Genomic DNA, 25,865 nt, shown 5'->3' with positions numbered 1-25,865 from the left:
TTTCAAACTTGGCAACTTGGAAGATGCGGGGACTTCAACTCCCACAATTCCCCAGCCAGCATGCTGAAGTTGCTGGGAGTTGAAATCTTCACCTCTTCCAAGTTGCCAAGCATGAAAAACACTATTCAAAACATCAGGAAGTTTGCAAAAGTTATAAAGGTTTTTTTTTGGGGGGGAGGGGTGGGTGAGGGGTGTCAAAGGTCAACTGATGGAAGAATCCAGGGATGACATGAATATTGACCTAGGAATGCTGGTGGCTTATTTGGAAAGAAACTGGAAAAAACAGGTGGGAATGGGGGATGGAACGGGAGGGACGGAGATACGGTTGATTGATTGGAACAGGAAAAAATGTACCTACCACATTGTAAATGTTTCTTTCAAGCTCCATTTATCAAAAGAGAGTGTTCTGTTTTCTCTAGGGCCTCATTTTTGTACAGATAACTAATTTTGTTCTGGAAGTCTCATTGTCTCTTGTAAATGCTCATAGTTCAGCCACGCTGAACTGTTCGTTATTATTTTTCCAATGCTAGGGTATTTGCATTGTTCATTTGTTAACAGGGTTATATACATCATAATTACTGCAGCATAATTTGAAAGGCGTCAGAATACACGGCAATATTGTGTTTTGCCTTTTCTAAGACGGCACTGTCAGGGGTGGAGAGCACTCTTCCTAAAATCCAAAGCAAGGCATGAACAGAGCTTGCCATATTGAGTCAAAACACAGATAAGGGAGCAAGTCTCATCAATTGCTAGACAACTTGCTTCTTCCAAGTAAGGCTATAAATCTTAAGCTTGGTTGCTAATCCAATCAGCCGTGCTCAAATTTGGACAAACTTTTTTGCACCATGGAAAGCATATCCTGCAAGCTGAGCTGTACATATTCTGTGATAGTATGAAGTGAACATGGCTGCATATATACAAACAAATATAGTCACATGTATTCTGTTCTCTCTGTTACCTAGTGCATTTTCTCCAAATGGACATTAGGCAATAAAAGAGGGGAAGATTGGGGAAGGAAGGGAGGGAGGAAGGGAAGGAGGGAGGGAGGGAGGAAGGAAGGATTCTGATGCTCCTTGCCAGCTGGTGATTTTTTAAAAAGCTTCTGGACACTTGCTGAATTTCAAGAAGGAAGGAAGAGAAAGGAGAGATATAGAGAAAGAAAGAAAGAAAAAGGAAAGAGAGGGAGGGAGAGGGGGAGGGAAAGGAAGGAAGGAAAAAGAAAAGAGAAAGAAAGAGAAAGGAGAGAAAGAACAAAAGAGAGAAAGAGAGAAAGAGGGAAAGAAGGAAGGAAAAAGGAGAGAGAAAAAAAGAAAGAAAGAGAAAGGAGAGAGAGAAAGAAAGAGGGGGAGAGGGAAAGTAAAGAAAGAAAAAGAAAGAAAGGAGAGAAAGAAAAAACAAAAGAGAGAGAGAAAAGGAAAGAAAGAAAGAGGGAAGGAAGGAAGGAAAGAAAGAAAAAGAAAGGATAATAAAGGATCAGAAGCATAAGCCAGGCCTATCAATAGCATAGTCAAGCTGATGTTAATGATGATAAGTTAACAGTTTGGGAAAAGCAGGCGGGAACACACAATTCTTGTAGTATGTGTTGGGCAGACGTATTGGCAAGCATCCTTGTGGTTAACTTGATGAGTTTGCCACAAACGTTTGAAAGGAAATCATTGTCATTTGGAAGGTCTGAATCAGAGAGTGGGAGAGTGGCTTGGGGTTTTTACTGCTCTTGTCTAGAGGTCCCAGTCCATTCTTTAGAGGACCACAAATGGACTGAAAGTCAAAGACCTTTGGCCGAAGACTCCCAAGTGAAAAAGCAAGTCATTCCAACAAAATTTCTGAAGTCGCTCGACAATGAGATGGGGGGGCATATAAATTTAATAAATAAATAAACTCGATGTCCATGGGCTGAATCTCGTCCCAGAATAATCTGACCAATACTTTAAAAGATTGTTATTAACGCACCCTTAAAAGAGCATTCACGACACGCAAGGCAATGGAGAAAGTCACATAGGCAGATTTCTTGTTTTGAAGATTAAAGAAAACAATAACTTTCAAAAGTGAGGTTGGGCTCGAGTGCAATGAGGTGCATAGTAAGTCCTACTGAGCTCAGGCTGGCTTAGGAGATGGTTTTGTATAATGCATCATATGCGCATTGCTCACTCTAATGCAGTGTTTCTCCACCTTGGCAACTTCTGGACTTCCAACTCCCAGAATTCTAGGCTGGCTGGGGAATTCTGGGAGTTGAAGTCCAGACATCTTAAAGTTCCCAAGATTGAGAAACATAGTTCTAGTTGCAGGGGTGTCAAACTCTATTTCATTGAGGGCTGCATCAGGCTTATGGTTCACTTCGAGGGGCAGGTGGGTGTGGCTGGGGTGGCATGGCCAGCTGGACATCGCTTGTGGCTGGGGGTGGCCCGGGGGGGCTGGGGGGGGATCACCAAACCCATGTCCACCAGAGGAGTCTTGCCATCCCTCTCAGGCCATGCGGAGGACCCCTAGATGGTGCCGCAGGCTGCCCGGAGCCTTAGGTAGTAGATGGCAAGTGCCCAGTCTTGCCCAGACTACCCCAAAGGGCTGCCCGGCTGCGCTTACCTCCTCAGCGAGTGCATGAGGGCTGGTGTCCTGGGTGAAAGGAAGCGCTCAGAACGCAGTTCCAAGGGACACTGGGCCCCGCACACACTCCCTGCCTCCTGTGCGCATGTCCAGGCAGCGGGAACGAGTTGGTGCCGCGGATCTAAGGCTGGCTGTGGTCTGGCCCGGATGGACACCACCAGGTTGCAGATCAGCACTCGATTGGCCTGGGCTGGGCTGAGGTAACATCGTATTCAGAGGTGGGTTTCAGCAGGTTCTGACCAGTTCTAGAGAACCGGTAGCAGAATTTTTGAGTAGTTCGGAGAACCAGTAAATACCACCTCTTGACTGGCCCCGTCCCCATCTATTCTCCGCCTCCCAAGTCCCAGCTAATTGGGAAGAAATGGGGATTTTGCAGTAATCTTCCCCTGGAGTGGGGCGGGAATGGAGATTTTACAGTATCCTTCCCCTGCCACGCCCACCAAGCCACACCCACAGAACCGGTAGTAAAAAAATTTGAAACCCACCACTGATCATATTGGTAATATTATAAATATACAGTTCTTGAAGCCAGTAGTTGCATAGGCATTAGGACTAGCATCTTGAGTAGACTTATATAGGATGGCCCAAAATAAACATGAACCAAGCCAGTACTTCTTCAAGAGGCAAGAAGCAACCTCTCTTTTTACTATCTGACAAGGAAGTTTCTCTCTTACTCTTGCAGTTTGATATTTGAATTATATTACTGCCATTGACACAAACTATATGAATGTTGTGTTGCTTGTTCATTGGCTAAGGCTAATGGAAACTAACCCAAATCTGGCAACAGAATGGGCAGAGTGCTTCTGCTTTAGGAAGATATTGTAGGATGCAAACACACAATCTTTTGTGGTCCGAGGACTGCATCTCTCTTTTTGAGTGTCATACTGAAAATCATATGTCAAACATTGGGTGGAAACATCAGGCAGTTAAGATTGTTCTCTTCTGTCATCTTAAATATTGAAATTTTTGATAGTTGATGGCAGATATTAGAGGGGTTGCTGTGTAGAAGAATCCAGAAGCTGCGTTTTTTATTGCCTTTTGCTGTCTCACTTCCATCTTTAATTGGGCAATCTGTTTGCACAATTAATATTTCCAATTGCACAATCGGGCTTGCTAAAATTTATGATAGTCTGAAGTCATAACAACAATTTGCAGACTTCATTTTGGACAGTATCTGAACTAAGAAATAGTAGAGAGCCATCAAGAGTGCCCTTGACGGGAATATTCAAAACTCTTAGAGAAACAATTAAGGCAGAAACATTTTTAAACTCTGGGAAAAGCGATGGTATCAGGTATCAAGCTGGCTCCACCCTGACTTAATTGGAATATAAGAAAGAAGGAAGATAAAACACAAACTAAGTTTCAAGATTCTGTTACTCTAGCCCCGTGATGGCGAGCCTATAGCACACATGCCACAGGTGGTATGCACAGCCATATCAGCGGGCATGCGAGCTTAGCTCCGGCAGGCATGCGCGCACCAGTCAGCTGGTTTTTGGGCCTTCTGGGCCCACCAGAAGTAGGAAAACAGGCTGTTTCCTACATCTGGAGAGCCTCCGGCGGGGGGAGGCCGTTTTCACCCTCCCCAGGCTCCTAGAGAGGCTCTGGAGCCTGGGGAGAGCAAAAAAACAGGCCTACTGGGCCCACTGTGCCATCGCGTGCCAAAAGCGGGGGAACGTGGAGGGGCGCATAGAATTATGGGTGTGGGCACGCGTGCGCAACCCACCCTCTCCCGCATTTCCCCCGCTTTTCGCACGTGATAGTAAAAAGGTTAGCCATCACTGCTCTAGGCTATCTCAATTTAACAGGGATATAGTCTTCCTCTGGAGTGGGTTTCTTTCTAACGTACTTCATAGACCTGAAGGAAATAAATTGTGGTCTGCGAATAATTTCTAGTTCAAGCAACAGCAGAAATCGTGGTTTGAAAACTGGACTGAGACTGGACATAAGGTTGTATTGGGTACAACCAATGCAATAAATTAAGGTTCATCGGGTTGATTGTTGTATCTGAGCCACAAATCTCTTGGTAGATTTCCAAAATTACATTCGTGCTATGCAGACTTTTGTTGAAAATGATTTTAAAGAACAGCCTATGCAGTTCTCACCATCACTAACAATTCTGCCTCGCAGCTTTTAAGAATATGTGTGTGAGAGAGAAGCCTGTGCTTTATCAAGCCATGGGGAAAATGTACTGTAGAGACTCGCCAAGACGAAGAGAGACTTGTCTGCTAGCATTAAAATAAACATTAATCACAACATTTGAACCACTGGGCTTTCTGTAGCTGAAGATTTCTGCAACTATATTGTGTTGCTGACTAGGGAATTCTGGGAGTTGAAGTCCAGATACCTTTAAAGTGGCCAAGGTTGAGGAACACTGAACTAAAGAATATAACAAATATGAAAAGGGACAATATACAAAAAGGAAGGGAATCAGGGATGCAATTTAAGGTAACAAATACACCAACCTTGCTAATATAAGTGGTCCTCAACTTAAGATAAGTCACTTAGCAACCATTTTAACTGCAAGTTATTTTCAGTTTTCAGCAAAACCGTGCCATAGTCAGCAATGGGTTCTTAACAGATTAACAGAGTTGGAAGGGATCTTGTAGGTCATCTAGACCAACCCCACCCCCGCTCAAGCAGGAGACCTTACACCATTTCTGACCAATGGCAGTCCAGTCTCTTCTTGAAAGCTTCCAGTGATGAAGCTCCCACAACTTCCGAAGGCAACTTCTGTTCCATTGGTTGATTGTTCTCACTGTCAGAACATTTATCCTTATTTCCAGGCTGAATCTCTCCTTGTTCAGTTTCCATCCATTGTTCCTTGTCTGGCCTTCAGGTGCTTTGGAAAATAGCTTGACCCCTTCCTCTCTGGGGCAGCCCCACAAATATTGGAACACTGCTATCATGTCTCCCCTGGTCCTTCTCTTCTCTTAACAACCATGGCATTCATTTAATGATCACCGCAAAACAGTTCATAAAATTGGTTTATTCACAACATATGACCATAATGGGCAAGTTCCATTACGGCCGTATGTCGAGGACCACCTGTAAGCAGTCAGAAAGCTCTGCAACAGAATCTTTGTCATTAGCTAAGTTGGATTTGGCTTGCTTTCTGCTCTTCTATAACTTTTTATTCATTGCTTCCAGTGTTTATTGGTTTTTTTAAAAAATTAGATTCTTAAATTCCTCATTCTACATAGACTAAGAAGTTGTTTTTTTTTTTCATCTTGCCTCACATACACATATATCTTAATTTAATTCTGAAACATTCCAGAAACATAGCAACCTATTAATGTCTCAATGCTTTAGGCTACATAGAAATTAAATTTAAATTCTAACCGCCTTTTCTCAGGCGTCTCTGGAAATATATATGGCATTCAAAAAAAATCTCCCTCCACCCTTTCTCTCTTTGGCTTCTCTTCCATTTTTACCCAGGAATCTCTTTAACAGTTAAAAAAAAATAAGTGGGTGGTTTCTGGCTTTATATATTCTATTGTAAAATGAGGATTTTCCCCTTGTACAAATTCTGACTTCAGAATACTCCCGAGAAATTGATGGATGGTGGTGGGAGTTGGTCATGTCATCATCCTAATAACACTGAGTACAAAAATAGTAATGGAAAGGAGTTTGTTGGGAATAATAAAATCTACCATTGTCTGTAAGCTATCACAACTACTATGAATCTATTCTAGCAGACAAATCCCATCATTCAAAGATGCAGAAGACTTAATGCATCCCAGTTCCCTGTCGATGGAACAGTGTAGCTCAGGGTTGACATGAGGGGCCCTTAGCGCTCTCTGCATTTGGTTGTTTTCTTGCAGACTTTTCATTACCAAGCTAGGTAACATCATCAGTTACATGGCTTAAATGCTTAATTAAACTGAATTGAGATAAGCTGCCTGCTGTTATCCCCCATTTTAAAATTCTGCTGTGTATTTTGCACAGCCTGAAATAATTGTCATTTATGCTACTTTCTTACCTCTAGACGGGAGATATGAAAGGCTGCCTCTTGAGGGGTTTGAAAACTTTCAAACATATAGGTAGCATTCAACGGAGTGCAAAATATTTTAGGTCAACCTGCTCTCTCTCTCTTTTTTTTTTTTATTTGAGAGAATTTTCTACATCCTCACGTTTATTTATTATTATTTTTTCACCACAATCATTCCACTCTGTGCAACATAAAACCGTAAAACATTCACAATAGGTACAATATTATTGCATTGTGAATACAATAATAAAATCAATAGAAGTTCAAAAAATTCAACCCAAGAATATAAAATGAACAACCTTATTATCTAAATATTATCAATATCTAAACTAGTTAGATATTCTTTTAACTAGTTTAGAAAGTAGGTTATTCCTATTTTATTTTGTTACCACTTGCTCAACAGGTGTAGGTCAATACTAATTTCCAGGGGAGGGCTATTCCACATGACACAAGAACATCTGCTGACCTCTGATTTCAGAGTAAAAAGTTATTGTTTTCATTATATATGTATCATATAGGTCAATTCTAGTTGAAGTACTGAGTCCTATTTTATAGATCATATTAGCTGATAACCTGGTATTGCCCGGGTATTTATTTATCCCAATCCTGTATTAGACAGGAAGAGCAACTTCACCCTGAGCCCTGATTTTGATGAGAATTAAATTAGTTAAAAATGTTTTCCCTGTGCCCCCAGAATTGTCAAGTAAAATGATACCACCTTGTTGTTTTGCCAGCTGATCCATGATCATTTGGTATGCTTTTTTCTGATCTTGATTTAGAAGTGGCTTCTTGTCCACGATATTTGCACTAAACTGTTCGATGTTGTAGTTCTTTTCTCGTATGTAATCTGTGTGAAGTACGTCGTGTCGGTCTCGTAGTGGTGCAGGCAGGCCAAGTTGCAGTAATGTTTTATTGATCATGGCCATACATTTGTCCTCAAGAATAATCAGAGCCTTGTTGAAAATGTCCGGACCAAACAATTTCTAATGTTGGATTTTCTCCCTTACCAGAGGGAGCCCCCTTATGGAGTACTGTGAAGCCGTTACCATGGCAATTCCACTGTGCTGCACAGTAGAAGCCATTTTAAGGCAGTACAGTAGAAGCCATTTTAAGGCACAGCAGGCCTTAAACAGGTATCTTAACAGAACACACACCCCGAAGGGTGTTAGGGGTGTCTTACCCCCCCCTCCCCAGTATTTTTTTCCAGAGAGTAAGTCATCTGTGTACCAAGTTTGATTGAAATTGCTCGAGGGGTTCCACAGTTATGCTGGAACATACACACACACACACAGAGCCATTATAGAAAACCAATATTTTAATTTCTACCCCAAAACCTATTGGTAATTAATACAGGGCCTCATAGGTGAAATATGTTAATGGAATTTTTCATTGGCCATTGCAATTTGCATGAACTTTAGTTTCCTGTTGATTTTCAAAGTTATGTCCTTGATGCTCTCTGAACTTGGTTGTTTTCTGGCAGGTATTTCATTACCTAAATAGATAACATCAGCAGTGCTAGAAGGAAGTAAAGTTTGTTCTCTGTTTATGTACAAGTGGCATTGCCCTGTCAGTGTTAGTGGGAGTCCTACTTTTCTTCTTGGTAGTTACTTGATTAGGCTGTTTACTATTTGTTTGCATTGGTAGTTCCTTGACTGGAGTATTGTTTAATGCTTGATTGTTGGTCTGGTATTAATCCTGGTGTTAATCTGTTTATCTGGAGGTTGATTACAAGAGATATTTTGGTCTTTTTGTTTCCTTTTTAGTTAGTAATTGTCTCTTTTGAGTGGTATGTATTTTTGTTTATTTTATTTTGTCAAGCATGTATAAGATAACAGATATAAGTATAAACATGATTATGAATACAGGAAATGGATGTGAATAAATGGGGACATTAGGACAGGGACGGTAGGCACCTTGGTGCGCTTATGCACGCCCCTTACAGACCTCTTAGGAATCGGGTGAGGTCAACAGTAGACAGTCTCAGGGTAAAGTTATGGGGGTTTGGGGATGAAACCACAGAGTCAGATAGTGCATTCTGGGCATTGACCACTCTGTTGCTGAAGTCGCATTTTCTGCAACCGAGTTTGGAGATTTTGGAGATGTAGATGTTGTTTATCTCTATGTGCCTGTTGATGGCTGATATGTGTAAGATCCATGCTTCCAGGAATTCTTTAGTGTTGAGAATATTGTTGGATTTAGCTTGGTCTAGATCCGTGATGGCGAACCTATGACACGGGTGCCACAGGTGGCACATGGAGCCATATCGGTGGGCATGCGAGCGTTGCCCTATCTCAGTCCAGCATGCATGTGTGCACTGGCCAGCTGATTTTCAGGCCTTCCGGGCCTACCGGAAGTCGGGAAACGGGCAGTTTCTGGGCCTCCGGAGGGCCTCCGGGGGTTGGGGAAGGCTGTTTTTGCCCTCCCCAGAATCCTAGAAAGCCTCTGGAGCCTGGGGAGGGCAAAAAAATGGGCCTACAGGGCCATCACATGCCAAAAGCGGGGGGAGAGCGGGGGGGTCACGCATGCATGCTTGGGGGGATGGGGCGCATTGAATAATGGGTGTGGGCACCCGCGCATGCAATCCCCCCCACTCTCCCCGCTTTTGGCACGCGACGGCAAAAAGGTTAGCCATCACTGGTCTAGATGCTCAGTTTCCCAGTTACCCCTAATTGGGTAGTGAAATGTCTGCAAGTTACCCCTAGTTACCCCTAGTTGGATAGTGAAACATCTGCAAGAAAGCAAGCAGGCACAGAGAACACCAAGGACACCAAGGACAATGCAACCCTGGACTACAAATGCAGAGCACATTGTAGTTGTCCAGTTATCCCCTTACTAGTTATCCCCTGGCTTCAGGCAGATCTATCATAGTGCACCAGCAAAGGCCTTCCTGACTATGGTTTTCACTTGCCCATCTAATGGTAGTAGTGAGTCCTAGAAGACCTGAAATTTACACACCTGTTCCCTCAAAGGCAGTACCAGCCATTCAGAAGGCAACATCAAAGCTGACAGGGAACCTTAGCGAACAAACAGCAGCTGCTCTGCCTTGCTTGGATTCAACTTCAGTTTGTCTTCTCCTATTGCGACCTTGACAGTCTCAAATACTAGGGCAGGATTTCAATCATATCCCAGTAGGTTTCATTGGGGTATGGACAATACTGCACTCTAAAACAGCGGCCCTCAACCTTTTGGGCACCAGGGATCGGCTCTGTGGAGAGAGGTTTTTCTGTGGACCAAAGGGGGCGTGGTTTCCTGTGCTGCCTGCGGATGGGGCTTTGCTTGTTGGCACTGCCCAGTTTCTGGAATGTTGCGGCCCGGTGCCAGTCCACGGACTGGGTGTTGGGGAACCCCTGCTCTAAACCTACAGTCCAGGGGTGAAATACTCCTGTTTCAGACAGGATCACCCGATCCAGTAGTGATGGCGGCAGGTGGTTCGGAGAACCGGTAGCAAAAATCCCTGCACCCCTCCCCCATGCCCAGCTGAGCCGCGCGATCATCAGAGGCTGTTTATTTTACTTTTAAAAGCATTTTTTCTACAACCTCTTCGGCTGAAGCAGTTTTAGAAAAAATGCCTTTAAAAGCCTCTGACGATCCCAGCTGAATTGCCTGATCATCAGAGGCTTTTAAAAGCATTTTTTCTGCAACCTCTTTTTAAATGCTTTTAAAAGTAAAAAAAAAAAAAAAGTTGGCCACACCCACCCAGTCACATTACCCCACCACCACCAAGCCACGCCCACAGAACCGGTAGTAACAAATTTTAGATTTCACCCTGATATAGTCTCTCCAGTAGCTTCATGTAGACATTAAAAAGGAAGGAGAAAAGAAGTGATTCCTGTTGGGACATCTCATGTAAGATACCACCAGGACGAACCCTCTTGCCTCCAGCTAAAACTGGAACTGTCTGTTAAGGAAGAATTGGAACCACTGAAGCCCAGCACCCGGAATTCCCAAGTTTAAAAGAGGCATAAGAGGATACCATGTTCAATGGGACTAAAAAATCCTGAGAAATCTAATAGAACCCACAAGCAGTACACTCTACACCAGTGCTGGTATTCGGTCGGTTCTATCTGTTTTGGGCAAACCGGCTGCGGCAGGCTCCACCCACCCACCCGGATGTCATCACGTCTTATTTTTGACGCTATGCGCATGCGCGGAAGAATGCATGTGCTCACATTTGCGAACCAGTAGCGAAACTAAGTGAATACTCTACACATCTAGGTCCCAACGTTCGTAATCAGCCAAATACCATGATCTCTGTTCCCTTGAAAAAAGTTCAAATAATCCACATATATGGGGTACTCTGTAGTAATTGCCTACAAGAAGCAAAGATCGGAGACAGGACAATTGTTGTCTAATACTACTGAATCCAGGGAGGTCCTTTTCAGGAAGATGTCAACTACAGCTGAAGTTGTGTAAGAGTGTTGTATAATAATATATTGTTATCTTTTTTCAACAAATGTCGATTTTGGATAGCTAAAATTATTATGAGTGTGGGAAGGGAACCCTACATGTTTGGAAACATTGCAAATATTACATTGATGTGTATCTGTTTTATTTCAGGGTCCATACAGGGAATTGATGTCAATACCTCTGCTGTCCATTTAAACTCATCAACAATAAGTAATTCTTCAACAACAGGTAAACTTCCTTCTTCTTTCACCATTTTGTCCTGCAAACCCCCTTCAAAACACATTTAAATTCTTTTTTTCCACTTTTTCTTTTTTCCAAATCAAATGTGTTATGCAATAATCACACCTGGAAAAGAGATGTTAGACTAGAGCCACCATTCAGGGCGATTTCATTTTTTTCTTCTGTAGGACAGATCTTGTAACAGAATGTCATGTTCTCTGTGTCTTTTTTTTTTTTTTTTTTTTTCAAATTGAAAGATTGAGAGGCAAACTCTATGGCTTTTATCTTGGGCAAACCCCTCTCAACCAAGGGGATTTATTGCACTGGCTTTCAAGAGCTAAGAGAAAGGGAAGTCTGTCGCTGATTATTGTCGTTTCAGAGTGGAGAATAATTCCTGGAAAAGAGTAATGGGAGTTGAGTACCAATTACTAGAACTGCATTTCTCGATCTCAGAAACTTTTAAGATGTGTAGACCAGGGGTGGCTTCTACTCAGTGGTGGGATTCAAATAATTTAACAACCGGTTCTCTGCCCTAATGATTTCTTCCAACAACCAGTTCACCAAACTGCTCAGAAAGTTAACAACTGGTTCTCCCGAAAGGGTGCGAACTGGCTGAATCCCACCATTGGTTCTACTTACCTTTACTACGAGTTCGCAGCGAGAGCGAGCGCTTCTGCGCATATCATCCATGATGACATCGTGGTGGGTGGGCGGAGCCTCCCGCCGGTTTTACTACCAGTTCTATAGAACCGGACAGACCCGGTAACAACCCACCACTGGTGTAGACTCTCAGTGGGGGAAGCTGGGAGTTGAAGTCCACACATCTTAAAGTCATCGAGGTTGAGAAACTCTGTTCTAGGTAGTGCTACAGCTTTAGGGAAGAAGTTACAAAATCCTAATGCTGCCAGGAACCCTGTAATCATGCTTTGAGTATTGTATATTTGCTAAGATTGGTACATGAGGCATAGAACTGGAGGTACAGGTTGCTGTTGTTACCTGCCTTGGGTGGAGGTTTCCTCACAAGCTATCACAGAAAGAGAAAGAGACAAAAACTTAAACCCGTGAGTTAATAGAGGCACTTTCGGATCTTTTTGTTCTTTTCTGGCTTCATTTCCTGGAGCAAAATGACGGCATTTGAGAGAAATAAAGAGCGTTCTTGTTTTCTGTAGGCGTAATTAGACTCATATGTCAACTAACAAGCATGTCCTTCCAAACAAGTGTTTATAAAAGCCATAACGGCGCACAAACTCTCTTAAGGGCAGTGTAGCAAGCATAGACATCTTCCCTGTACAGGGAGTCCTCGACCTACAACCACTCATCTAGTGACTGTTCAAAGCTACGACGACAGTGAAGAAAGCGACTTATGACCGTTTATCACAGTCACGACCGTTGCAGCATCCCCATGGTCATGTGATCAAAATTCAGCAGCTTGGCAACCGGTTCGTATTTATGACAGTTGCAGTGTCCCGGGATCATGTGATCCCCTTTTGCGGCCTTCTGACAAGCAAAGTCGATGGGGGAGCCAGATTCACTTAATATCCATGTTACTAACTTAACAACTGCAGTGATGCACTTAACAACTGTGGGAAGAAATGTTGTAAAATGGACAAAACCTCACTTAACAACTGTCTTGTTTAGCAAATAAATTTTGGGCTCAATTTTGGTCATAAATCAAGGACTACCTCTACTATACTTTCCTCTCTCCAAATCCTGAATTCCCCTACTATGCTCCCTCATTTCGATCCTCCACCCTTCGATGTCTCCTTTGCTGGCTCCAGCTTGGAGATCCTCTAGATCAGTGGTTCTCAGCCTGAGGTCCGTGGTCACCTGGGGAGCCATGATGTTGTCACACGGGGTCCGCAAAGGCTTTAAAAAATGTTAAATATTGAGTTATGTCTTGGGGTCCATGGCCATGGTCTGTGGAACCAAAAGGTATTTAAAGGGGGGTCTGTGGTGAAGAAAAGGTTGAGAACCAGTGCTCTATATCAGGGGTGTCAAATCAGTGGTGAGCTGCAACCAATTTAAAAACTGGCTCTGTGAGCGCGTGCTTTGAGTGCGTACATGGGCTTCACATGCACACATACCTAACACGCTTGCGGGCAGTGTTCAAAATAAAGCAGTTTGAAGCTCAGCTGCTTACCTTCTAAGGCAGCCCTGGTAAGTAGAACAGTGGAGGTGCAGAAATCAGTTGTGCTATGAGAATCAGCTGAGCCAGAAAGAAGGAAATATAGGACAGGATAGACCAAAGGCAGGTGGGCGGGGCCAACTGATCATCAGAACTACCGGTTCGCCCAAACCGGCAACAGCCCACCACTGTGTCAAACTCATGTCGTCACGGCGGTGTCACGTGACATGTGACTTTTTTCCCCTTCGCTAAACTAGGCGTGGCCAGCACATGATGCATTCGACCCACGGATCGGGAGTTTGATAACCCTGCTCTAGATTATGGACTTCCAAAGTTCTCTTTATGGCATAGATACTGCTGAGAATCCGGGGAGTTTGAGAACAGTGACTCAATCATTACGCAAGCCGTTTCTCTCCCAGCCTATTACTAATTAAATCTGCAAAGCTATTTATTGAATCCCAACTTCAGGTGCATTGAAGTAGTGAATATTGTGTAAGCCCAAAGCCACGACTGATTTGATTACTGATGATGAAGAAGATTGAGAAAACTAGGGTACAAGTGTACTGAGAGGTTGGTCACGGTTATTGAGTAGAGCAGTGATGGTTAACCTTTTTGGTGCTGAGTGCCCAAAGCGCATGCGCACATGCATGAATGCACATGCATGTGCCAGAACCCCCCCCCAAATGCAATACAAGTGCTCCCCTGTGCATGCGCCCCAGCCCCATGCGCGGGCATGCACCCCCTGCCTTGGGCCCCCCATGCCCTCGAAAGCCGCCTGCACCAACCTGGAAGCCAAAATGGGGCACAGGGGCCATGTGAGGCCCCCCGCCCCATTTTGGGCCCGGAAAGCCTCCTGTCCCAACCTGCACTCCCCCCATGCATGTGCCCCCCCCGTGCATGCACACACGTCCCCATGCACCCCACCAAAGACCAGCTGGCCATCGGGAGGCACACACGCATGCATTGTGTAGCTGGGCTTGGCTGATAGCTGGCGTGCCCGCAGAGAGGGCTCTGTGTGCCACAGATTTGCCATCACAGGAGTAGTCTAGAGCAGCGGTCACCAACCGGTGGTCCACTGACCACTGGTGGTCCACGAGAAAATTTTGGTGGTCCGCAGAAAAATTATTTGCATTTTTATATTGCACTAAATACTATTTATCTTTTTTTAAAAAATTCATATTGGTGGTCCACGGGATTTAAAATTATGAATTTAGTAGTCCCTGAAGTCTGAAAGGTTGACGACCCCTGGTCTAGGGTATTTCTTGGAAAAAATAGCATGGCACAAAAGAAAAGATTAATTAAAGTGAAACTAGAATGACTGTAGGAAAAGCAAGTCTTATGTCAATCTCTCTATTAGAAAATTAGTGGATGTAAAACAGTGGAAGATGCTTCAAACAGAATGAAAAGACTTACGTTTCAGAGAATCACAGAAGAACTTAATTTCTGTGCTTCTGAGGGTGCTGAGCATTGGAGTTTAGACATTTCTGGAGGTCCTCCTGTTCTCTACCCTGAATTCCAATTTTGTATACATCACAGTGAAGATGAAAGAAATAGGACTTTATTAATAGCTTCCTACAGTGGTGAAATCTAAAATTTGTTACTACAGGTTCTGTGGGCGTGGCTTGGTGGGGGTAATGTGACTGGATGGGCGTGGCCAACTTTTTTTTTTTTTTTACTTTTAAAACCATTTTTTCTACAACCTCTTCAGCGAAGAGGTTGTAAAAAAGTGCTTTCAAAAGCCTCTGACGATCCCAGCTGTGTTGCCTGATCGGCAGAGGCTTTTTTAAAAAGCTTCTGCCGATCAGGCAACTCAACTGGGATCGTCAGAGGCATTTAAAAGAAAAAAACCCTTTTTTTCTTTTAAATGCCTCTGACAATCCCAGCTGAGTTGCCTGATCAGCAGATGTTTTTTAAAAAGCCTCTGCCGATCAGGCAACTCAGCTTGGATCGTCAGAGGCATTTAAAAGAAAAAAAGGGTTTTTTTCTTTTAAAAGCCTTTGACGATCCTCTGATGATCGCGCGGCCCAGCTGAGCCGCGCGATCATCAGAGGCTTTTTTTTTTTACTTTTAAAAGCATTTTTTGGCCGAAGAGGTTGTAGAAAGAATGCTTTTAAAAGTTTAAAAAAAGCCTCTGATGATTGTGCGGCTCAGCTGGGCATGGGGGGGGGCAGGGATTTTTGCTACCAGTTCACCGAACCACCCGCCTCCATTGCTACCGGATCAGGCGATCCAGTCCAAACCGGGAGCATTTCACCCCTAGCTTCCTACCTTTTGCCTACACAAATTCAAAATGTGTGAGAGAGAGAATGTTATGTGTGCTTGGATTAATAGTTAAGGAACTACTAGACTAAGACTAGAGAGACTATGATTTTAGTCCTACATTAGGCATGAAAGCCACCTGGGTGATTTTGGCACACTCACAGTCCTAGAAAGGGGCAAACTGAAAATGTTGCAAGAAAACTGCGCAGTCTTGTCCATAGAGTCATCAGGAGTCAGGATCCACTTGAAGAAAAATTCAAGAATGGAGGTTGCATTTTGCAGAGATTGACCTTATTCACCAAATTTTGGTATCTTCATTCTTTTGTAGCTTATGTTGAAAATGCAAATCAGGGAATAAGATTGATGAGTTATGGGTTCCTTGGTGCTTTCGGAACTTAGTTATTTCTTGCAGAGGTTTCGTTACCTAACTAAGTAAAATAATCAGAACATATTGCCGCTTCTGACTCTTTCTAGACATGCATTGCTTGCAGTACATGAAGTATATATAGACTTTATTTGGGTTTTGGTTAAATGGGGGGTGTCATTAACCATCAGAATGTTTTCTTTCTGTTTCCATTCTGCCTAAGAATTGCTTTTCATTCTCTGTTTCTCTCATGCTTCACCATGGAATATATGTATTATAGGGGAGGGGAGAGGAGGGGAGAGTCTCCAATTTCAAAATAAAACATGTGGAAAGAGAAATGTTAACGCTTCTCCAAATCACTTTCAGTCACCCTAATCAAAAATTGGACCTTATATTTATAGTAAAAGTGGTGAAAATGTTAAATTTAGCTAGTTGTATAATGTAGTAAAAGGGACGCGGTGGCTCAGTGGCTAAGATGCTGAGCTCGTCGATTGAAAGGTTGACTAGTGCCTAGTGCACTAGTGTTCGAATCCCTAGTACTGCATAACGGGGTGAGCCCGCGTTACTTGTCTCAGCTTCTGCCAACCTACAAGTTCAAAAGCACATAAAAAATGCAAGTAGAAAAATAGGGACTACCTTTGGTGGGAAGGTAACAGTGTTCTGTGTGCTTTTGGCATTGAGTCATGCCAACCACATGACCATGGAGATGTCTTCGGACAGTGCTGGCTCTTCGGCTTTGAAACGGAGATGAGCACCGCCCCCTAGAGTTGGGAACGACTAGCACATACATGCGAGGGGAACCTTTACCTTTACTTTATAATGTAGCAGGCAAAAGAATAAGATGATTATCTTATTTTTAAAAATCACATGCTATAAAAGGAAAACATGCCTTGTTTATTAACATTTTGAGAAGTGATCTGCACATTTATTGTATCTGTTTCTATATTTCATACATGCTTCATAAAAAGGTCATGTCATGAGGTAAGTATTTCACCATGCGAATGTCCTGATCCTTTTGCCCATAATTAATGTTGTCTTTAAATGATATTTGAGGCAGGGGGACATTGGGTCTCAAATGACAAGAAAAACAACGAGTTAGGCTCGTTTCAGGAAGTTTCAGTTTAATCTTTGAAACCACAGCCGATTTCTCTGCAATGTGCTAAAGATAAAACCATTCTCCACAACTTCCGTTTATAAAGGCTGCTGCAAAATCCCCAGAGTGGTTCTGCAAATGAGCGATATGTTTTGACCCCCTCTTTTCCCTGATGCAAATAACAATTCTGACCTAAGCATTGGTAGGTGGGGTTTTTTTTTCAAATTTCAAATTAAAATATAACTCATGAAAGAAAACAGTAGTTGGATACTTCATGCATAAAAGGTATTTAGGAAAAGACACTCGGAACAGATTATTTGCATGAAGAAAATTTCTCATTTATTTCCTATCATTTCTGGTTATGGATCAGCTGTTTTGTGAATAGGCAACTCTCCCATGTCCGCCATGCGGTAGATGTACATGCAAAAATGCTTGCAGAATTCTGAGGAGTGTCTACTCTTGAATTGTTGGGGGAAGAGAGATTTTATTTAATGATAATTTAAATTTCTTTGAACAAGGAAAGTTTAATACTAAAGTCGTTAGTTAAAAGAGTGATTGATTTGCCCTTGGAGATCCTGTTTTAGATCAGAGTTCTCCAATCTTTCTGAGTTGGTGGCCCATAGTGGGAGGAGGGGGGAAAGAGGGAATGGTTTTGCAGGAGGGGTAGCTGCATATGTGCAGGGTGCACGTACCTGAAACCAGTTGCTCACACGAGTGGAACTGAGAGGGCACACATGAACGGGGCCACAAGCACCCGCAACAATGCTTGCGTGAATGGGACCACAAGCACCCATGACAATACTTGTGCTAGAGGGTCCACGAGTGCCCATGACACACGAGTGGGGACACTGGTGCCCGTACAAGTGGGGTCATGAGTGCCCACAACTCAAGCATGTGCGCATACACCAACCAGCTACTCACGGTGGCCAATAGGCTGTGGCCCACAGTTCGGAGACTCCTTGGTCTACATTATCTCCAACCCTGTGGTTATAATTAAACATGACAGAGATGAAAAGCTCAGCCTGACACTCTTGGGACACTCTTTTCCAATGTGTTGACTTTCTACACAGAGGCCTTCTGCTTCCTTTTGAAAACACTCCTTGTTGTGGCCTGCCAGCAGCCAGCAGAGCTGGCAGCAGATTCGGACAGTGAGGAGGTTGGGGAGGAATGTGGGCCAGTCCTGGAGTCTGGGGATGGCTCGGAGTCAAAGACAGAGAGAGAGCCAAGGCCATCTGGTAGTTTTTTGCTGCCTCTGGAGTCTGACATCAGCGAGGCAGAAGAACAGCATGAGCCTGTTCCCAATGTGCGCAGAGCTGCCAGGGGACAGGAACAATTCAGGAAACAGGATCGACTTGGGAGTAAGGCTTGGAGATGATTGGCCCCTCCCATAAGACATAAAAGAGAAGTGAACGGGACGTGAGCTTTTGCAGGAAGCAATTAATTCATCTGGCCAATTCAAGATTTGAAAATTCTGTTTGTGACTCTGTGCCAAGTTTGGCCTTGCCCTGGGTCTGGAAATTAGCTCTTTGGCAGCGTTCCACATGAGATAGGTGGGTGTTGATAACCTTCCTCTGAAAGACTGTTTATCAAGCCTTGTGGACTGTAAATGAAAGTAATTTACAGTCATATGAATTAAAGAGGTTTGCCGGGAGTAAATTTTAATTTCTAAGGAAGCCTAGGTCCTCCTCTGGATTTGCAAGCCAAAATGATGGTTTTATCCCGTCTGTTCTATAACAGACATAAATCCAAACATGAACTGCAATGTCCTGGTGACTGCATATAAATATTTGCATTCCTTTTTTTCGTTGGGTTTCTGGATGGCTCACAGACTCTTCTGCAGAAGATGTTACAAACATTTCATAGCTTATCCTGTGCCAGTATGTCAGTGCTCTGTCTCGTTAAGGGATAAGAGCTATATATTTTAAATTGTGACATAACACATGCTGCCTTTCCTGTCCAAGAAGATTCATTCCCTCCTACCACATTTTTATTGTCATAAGATCTCAGTGGGTGCCACTCTAGTCTCAGTGGTAGCAACTACAGCTCAGCATTGTCTAATGAACTCAGATAAACAATAAGCCAGAGGCTGACCAGATTAGTTCATACAAACACCTAGGATTTGCATTTCCTCTTTTGCCTATAGAGCTAGCTATGACCCCTACATGACCCCATAGGAATCTGACAACAGTCTGTAGAATATATGTTCTTGCACAGGAACAGGAAGCTCAAATACAAAGCCCAAAGAAGGTATAACCCCCCCACACACACTCTCAACTCCATTTTGTCAGCTGCCCAGAACCATAAACCCATGTGGTTCTGCTTCATCAATAAACCATCTTTCCAATCAGCCTCTATGTTTCCAGTGGCTTTCTCCCAGCTTGGACCTGAACCAGATGGATATTTCTTCCCACAATAGAAAAGAGCTTTCACATTCTTTCTTCGTAATGAGCAATACAGTAAGTGCTTATCTAGGAAAGTACCTTCAATTTTTTCCCCCTACAATCTGTCCATATTGAGTCAAAAGTATCCATAAACATGTGAAGAACTGCATATAACCCTACTGTGGGTTTATTTTTATATTCCTTCACCAGATATCATAGACTAGCGGTCACCAACTGGTGGTCTGTGGACCACTGGTGGTCCGCAAGAAAATTTTGGTGGTCCGCAGAAAAATTATTTCCATTTTTTAAATATTGCACTAAATCAGGGTCCTCAAACTATGGCCGGATATGTCCAATGAACATTTGTGTTGCTGTAGAGAGTCTCCCCCTTCAGGGTCTTTTTGTGCGGGTTGGAGGGGGGCAGAAATTCTGACTTGGGGTCTGCTTCAGCCTCCTGGTGTGGGGCTTTGGGCAAAGGCTGGAGGGAAGTGCTGCTGGTGGCAAGGAGCCGGAGGGCCTTGTTCCAGTGGGACTGCATCATGGCCTGGAACTGGCTGACCACCTCAGCCTGCTGAGCCTCCAGGCACCGGTACCTGGCCTTGCACTCCTGCAGGTCTTCCCTCTGCTTGGAAAGCCTATGCTCGTAGTCCTGGGTGAGATACTTCTGCTGAGCCTCTTTCTGGTCAGATCCAATTTGAACTGAGCCAGCTGTTTTGCCAACTCTTTCTCGTGATGGCTGCTTAGCTTCAACAACTGCTAAGGAGCCCAGGAGGGCAGGCGAGGAGTGGCTGGCAGGAGAGGGGTGAGTAGAGGCCAGCGAGGCGCCCCTCAAAGTGAGTGACGTCGAGTTGGCCACGCCCACCCAGTCACATGACCACCTAGCCATGCCCAGCCAGCCAGTCATTAGGCAGATCATATTAGTGGTCCGTGGGATTTAAAATTATGAATTTAGTGGTCCCTGAGGTCCAAAAGGTTGTGGACCCCTGTCATAGAATGTAAGTTCTACCTGTAGGACATCCTGGCTTAAAACCTGCCTGTTCACATCCCGTAATATTGGAGCTAGATACCTTCCAATGTAGGCGCTTTGCTTATTTATTAAATTTATATGTTGCCCATTTCGTCTGGAGATGTTATACTTTTACGATGTGCATTCCTAATAACACTCAGCAAACTATTTGGTCTATAGTTAGAGAGATCTTAATTATTCTCTGTAATAAATTATAATATGCAGGATGATAGTTGGTTTCCAGTCTTTGGGTGTTTGATCTATTTATATGAACATACATAGCTCCTAGGTCAGGTATATTACCTGTCAGGTAGCTTTGATGAAATCTGTAGGAATGTCACCAGAGACTGTCTTGCTTTCATGTGGCCATCTAACGTTGGAAGAAATATCTTCTGGGTTCAGTTCCAAGTGGGGAGAAAGACACTAGAAACATGGTGGCTGATTGGAATTATGGTTTTTAATGGTGGACAGGACCACATGGTTTGAGGTCCTGGACAAAAAGCATATGGTTGAGAGAGAGCATATGGTATATACGAGACCGCCTTCTGCCACCAACAACCTCCCACCGACCAATACGCTCCCACAGAGAGGGGCTCCTCAGGGTGCCGTCGGCCAAACAATGCTGACTGGCGACACCCAGGGGGAGAGCCTTCTCTGTGGGGGCACTAGCTCTCTAGAATGAGCTGCCCCTAGAGCTCCGTCTTAGCCCCGACCTACGTACTTTTCACCGCGCCCTTAAGACCCTCCTGTTCCAGCAAGCCGGACTGGCCTAATATGAATTTTATTGTGGGTGTATGTGTGTTTTAGATTTGCGGGCCAATTTTATATATTGATTTTAATTTGGTTTTAAATTTTATAAATTTTTGTGTTTTAATATGGCTGTACACCACCCTGAGTCCTTCGGGAGAAGGGCGGTATAGAAATCTAATAAACTTGAAACTTGAGAGAGAGAGAGAGATTTATATCCCCTGTTTGGCTTTGAATTTGAGCTTGTATTCTGATTGGTTGTCAGACTCCCATGGGGCCATGCAGGGGTAACTTTGTAGGCTGTCTGTGTACCAGGCTTGGTTGACTCTTGCTGGGTGGTGATGTAACAAAAGGGCTTTGGGCAATTCCTACTGTGGCTCTGCCTGAAGGAGGTAGATCTTTATTATGTAGAATAGACTGTCCCAGGCCTTAATGGCCCATTGACAAAGTGGGAGGGGGGGCTGAGTTTCTGCCTCCCTTTTAGGGGAAATATTCTGTCCGTTTAATGTTTCCTAAAATATCTCATTTTCCTAGGAGAGGGGTGGGTGCTAACTTCCTACACTCCTAAGAAATAATTGGAAGCATGAGCTTAAGATCAGGGGTGGGTTCTACTTATCTTTACTACCAGTTTGCAACGGGGCTGCGCGCGTCCTAACCACTCCACCACCACAGCTAATAATAAATAAAAGATTTATTGTGTTGTTCTGCTGTGCCTGTTAGATCAGGTGACAGAAATCCAGTTTATAAATCAGTTTATAAATGAAATACCGTATTTTTCGGACTATAAGATGCACCGGAGTATAAGACGCACCTTAGTTTTTGGGGAGGAAAATAAGAAAAAAGCTGATTGGATCGGTCTCCCAGAATACCCCCAATCAGCTGTTCTCAGAGGTGAACTTTAGCAACAGGTTCATTGGTTGTGAGCTCTGTGCCTTGCTTTTTTTCAAGCCTCTGAAACGGAGGTTTCAGAGGCTTTTTTCTCAGCCTCTCAAATGGGGATTTCAGAGGCTTTTTTTCCAGCCTCTCAAACAGAGATTTCAGAGACTTTTTTTCCAGCCTCTCAAACGGAGATTTCAGAGGCTTTTTTTCCAGCCTCTCAAATGGGGATTTCAGAGGCTTTTTTTCCAGCCTCTCAAACAGAGATTTCAGAGACTTTTTTCCAGCCTCTCAAATTGAGGTTTCAGGGGCTTTTTTTCCAGCCTCTCAAACAGAGATTTCAGAGACTTTTTTCCAGCCTCTCAAACGGAGATTTCAGAGGCTTTTTTTCCAGCCTCTCAAATTGAGGTTTCAGAGGCTTTTTTCAGCCTCTCAAACCTCCATTTCAGAGGCTGGGCAGGGCTACATTCGGACTATAAGATGCACCCAGATTTTCACCCTCTTTTTGGGGATAAAAAGGTGCATCTTATACTCCAAAAAATACAGTACGTGACACAGGTTTCCATTCAGAATGTAGCAGTAGCTCATATTTCCTTTCCATTCTCCAAAATATGTGGTTCAGGACTGGCGTATTTTTGGTCACACCCACGTGAAAGCTATCAGTCCCCTCAATGGTGAAAATGTAACTGCAGCAAAAATTGAATAGGAAGGAACTTGCTTAGTTCTCATCTCCATAGCATGCTTGGTTTGCCAAGATGAAAACGAACAATGGAATGTAGTTTCGCAAGTTTTGGAAGAAAGGGTATTTTCTCATGACTGGTAAACTACAAACTGGCCTGTTGATTTGTATCAGAAAGAATTTAGCTATTGATTGCTAGGGAGGTAAAAGTATAGAATAAACCAGCCACATCAAGGAATGAGTAGCATCTCATCTTTGTAACAAAGTAATTTGTTTTGTGTAAGGGAAGGTGTATTTAAGCTACATTATCCTTATTAGTGCTGTTGCTATTCAATTAAAGTTGTATTTTTATGGGGATTTTGTCCCTCTTCTGTTCAGACATGTTCAATTAGAAGCTGCCCGGACAAGTCCATGTGGTTTTGTTGGCAAGGTTTTTCAGAAGCGGTTTGCCATTGCCTCTTTTCTAGGCTGGGAAAAAGTGACTGGTTTAAGGTCATCCATCTGGTTTTGTGTACAAGGTGGGACTAGAATTCCCAGTGTCCTGGTTTTTAGCCTGGTGTCTTAACCCACTGCACCAAATTAGCTCTCATTTTCTGGTTTAGAGAAGTTCAAAATCTATTCTTCTAATCATAATGAGAAAACATTCTGTATTTCTTTGGGACCGTAAAGATCTGGCCATTCAAGGGGTGGTCCATTACTTCTCCTGAATACTGCATACCATTCCTGGTTCCAACATTTTTACTTCTGGAAAACTCTAGGACAGGGGTGTCAAACTCGATTTCATTGAAGTTGTATTTAACCTTGGGGGGCTAGGGTGGGCGTAGTCGGGGTGGGTGTGGCCAGCTCAACATCACTCGTTTCGGGGGCACCTGTGGTGGCCAAATGCTAAGGCAGGACTTCCCTCAGACCCTCCCTCACTCTCATTATAAACTACCTACATTCCTTCCTTCCTTGTTCTTTCCTTCCTTCCTTCCTTCCTTTTCCTTCCCTCTTCCTTCTCCTTTCTTCTTCCTTCCCCTCTTTCCTTATTTTTCCTTCCTTGCTCTCTTCCCTTCTTTTTCTTTGTCTTTCCTCTTTTCCTTTCTGCTTTCCTGTCCCTTCTTGCATGCTCAAATGAAAATATTTGAGGAAATATTTCTCCTTTTGTTCTGTTTTTAGTTTGTTTTGCTATCCCTCTGCCAGCGAAAACAGAGCTCGTGGGGACACGCGCGGCTTGCCTGGGCCCTCTTTTTGGTTGTGACGGCCTCCTGCAGCCTTCTGAGTTTAGGGGGGCCATGCATGGGGCCTCCCGAGCTCCATTTTCTCTGGCAGAGGCACCGCGGGACGGTCCATTGCTGTTTCCAGGGGGGGCCCACGCACCAGATCTAAGCACCCCGTGGGCCAGTTTGGGTTTGACACCCCTGCTCCAGGAACATCCACAAAATGGCTGGATTGGCAGCTTCTTATGATATTTCTGTTCCAAAAATAATAAGAATCACGCATCTTTGTTACAATACTTTTTGATATATTGATAAATCTATGCTGTAATACAAGCATTATTCTAAAAAGCTTACATATCTTTCTAAACCAGCAAAGACTATGACTGTTACCAATGCTACCCAAAAATCAGTGAAAACCACGGCTCATCCTGAAGTGACTTCTAAGGTCCAAACAATCACCAACAAGACCATCCCTGCTGCACAATCTACCGTTGCCTCCCAAACAGATAAACCCACATTACCTGGCAGTACAAAGCATTCGCCAACTGAATCTGGGACACAGAAGACTGCTGCAGTTCCTGTAACTAAGCCATCGTCTGCTTTGGTGACGGGTATGTACCAACATTTCACTTCCTACTTGATTGTTGTCTAGATAGCATCTGCAGCTCACCTCATTCAATTCATCATGATTGTCTTTGTCTTTAAAAGAAACTTTGCCAGAACTTATAGAAATGAGGCACATCTCTTCTTAGGTTACTCTAAAAAAATCAGAATATTATGGGGAATTGATTACATTCATGAGCATTTGGTTTGTTTCTGACATACGACCTTAATACCAATTCAAGAGAAACTATGTAGTGAACTAACAAAATGCTATAACTTTTCCAACCAGATGTATTTCAGAAGTATTGGGATGACAAGTCCCAGAATTCTAAGCCAGCATCCAATGGAGGGCAGTCCAGCTGCTTCCCAGGAACAAAACTGTTCTTTAACAATGACAGTTCTGAAATACAGCAAAGACTATAAAAGTTTGCCTAACTAAGAAAGTGTGTCACCTAAACATCAGAAAGGAACAAACTTATCCGGTCCCTCCTAAAAGCAGATTCTACAAAGGACATCGTTAATAAAAAGGAAACCCCTTCCTAATAACTCTTGAATGCAAATTTGTGTTTTTCATATGCCTGTTGGAGTATGACAGCCATCAACTCTTGCCTTTGGCTGTGCTGTCATGGCTTAATGGCAGTTGAAGTCTAAAATTACTGGAAGCTGCAAAATTCCTTTTTCCTATGTCAGGCATGTGGGATGGAAAAACTGTCAATATATGTCCAAAAGGGGACAATAAAGATGGAGTGAAGCCCAGAGATTAAATTTCTTTGAGGGAACATTTAAGGTGGACTCATGTAGAATGGAGAGAACAAGAATAAGAGGTACTGTGATATCCTTCTCAAAATATTTAAAGCCAACCAGCTCCAATGACAAGGAAGAGATTTTTGCTTCAAATTAGGAAGAATTTCCCAATGATTCTATCGACATGTGAGATGATAGGAATTATCCTCCAAAACATGTTGACATTAATTTAATATCTCCAAGTGGTGTGCAGGACGGGATGAACAAAAGAGCAACATAGGCAAGACCAAGCAAGCATTTGCTTTCCTGTTTCTGTTTGGAGATGGCCAATTTTTACTGAATATTCTAGAGCTGGGGTGTCGAACTCAAGGCCAGGGGGGCGGATCCAGCCCGCGGGGTGCTTAGATCTGGCCCACGGGCCCACCCTGGAAACAGTGAAGGACTGGCCCACGGTGCCTCTGCCAGCAAAAACAGAACTCAGGGAAGCTGTGCACCGCCCACCCAGACTCTGTTTTCAGCCGTGATGGCCTCCTGCAACCCTCTGCCAGTGAAAACAGAGCTTGGGGAAGCTGCG

The 25,865-nt window shown here is 43.6% G+C and overlaps 1 protein-coding gene across 1 annotated transcript in view; it reads left to right on the top strand.

Annotated features, from left to right (window-relative positions):
• TMEM123 (transmembrane protein 123) overlaps positions 1 to 25,865 on the top strand; it is a 38,461-nt gene that overhangs the window by 1,070 nt on the left and 11,526 nt on the right. The window contains exons 2-3 of the mRNA XM_034409127.3: positions 11,147 to 11,224; positions 24,316 to 24,555. Coding sequence (XP_034265018.2) covers positions 11,147 to 11,224; positions 24,316 to 24,555 — 318 coding nt within the window. The remainder of the gene's footprint in view (positions 1 to 11,146; positions 11,225 to 24,315; positions 24,556 to 25,865) is intronic.

The sequence above is a fragment of the Pantherophis guttatus genome, chromosome 5, assembly GCF_059756535.1.
Source record: "Pantherophis guttatus breed Tessera chromosome 5, ASM5975653v1, whole genome shotgun sequence".
NCBI classification, from domain to species: Eukaryota; Metazoa; Chordata; class Lepidosauria; order Squamata; family Colubridae; genus Pantherophis; species Pantherophis guttatus.
This window is presented reverse-complemented; position numbering and strand designations above follow the sequence as displayed.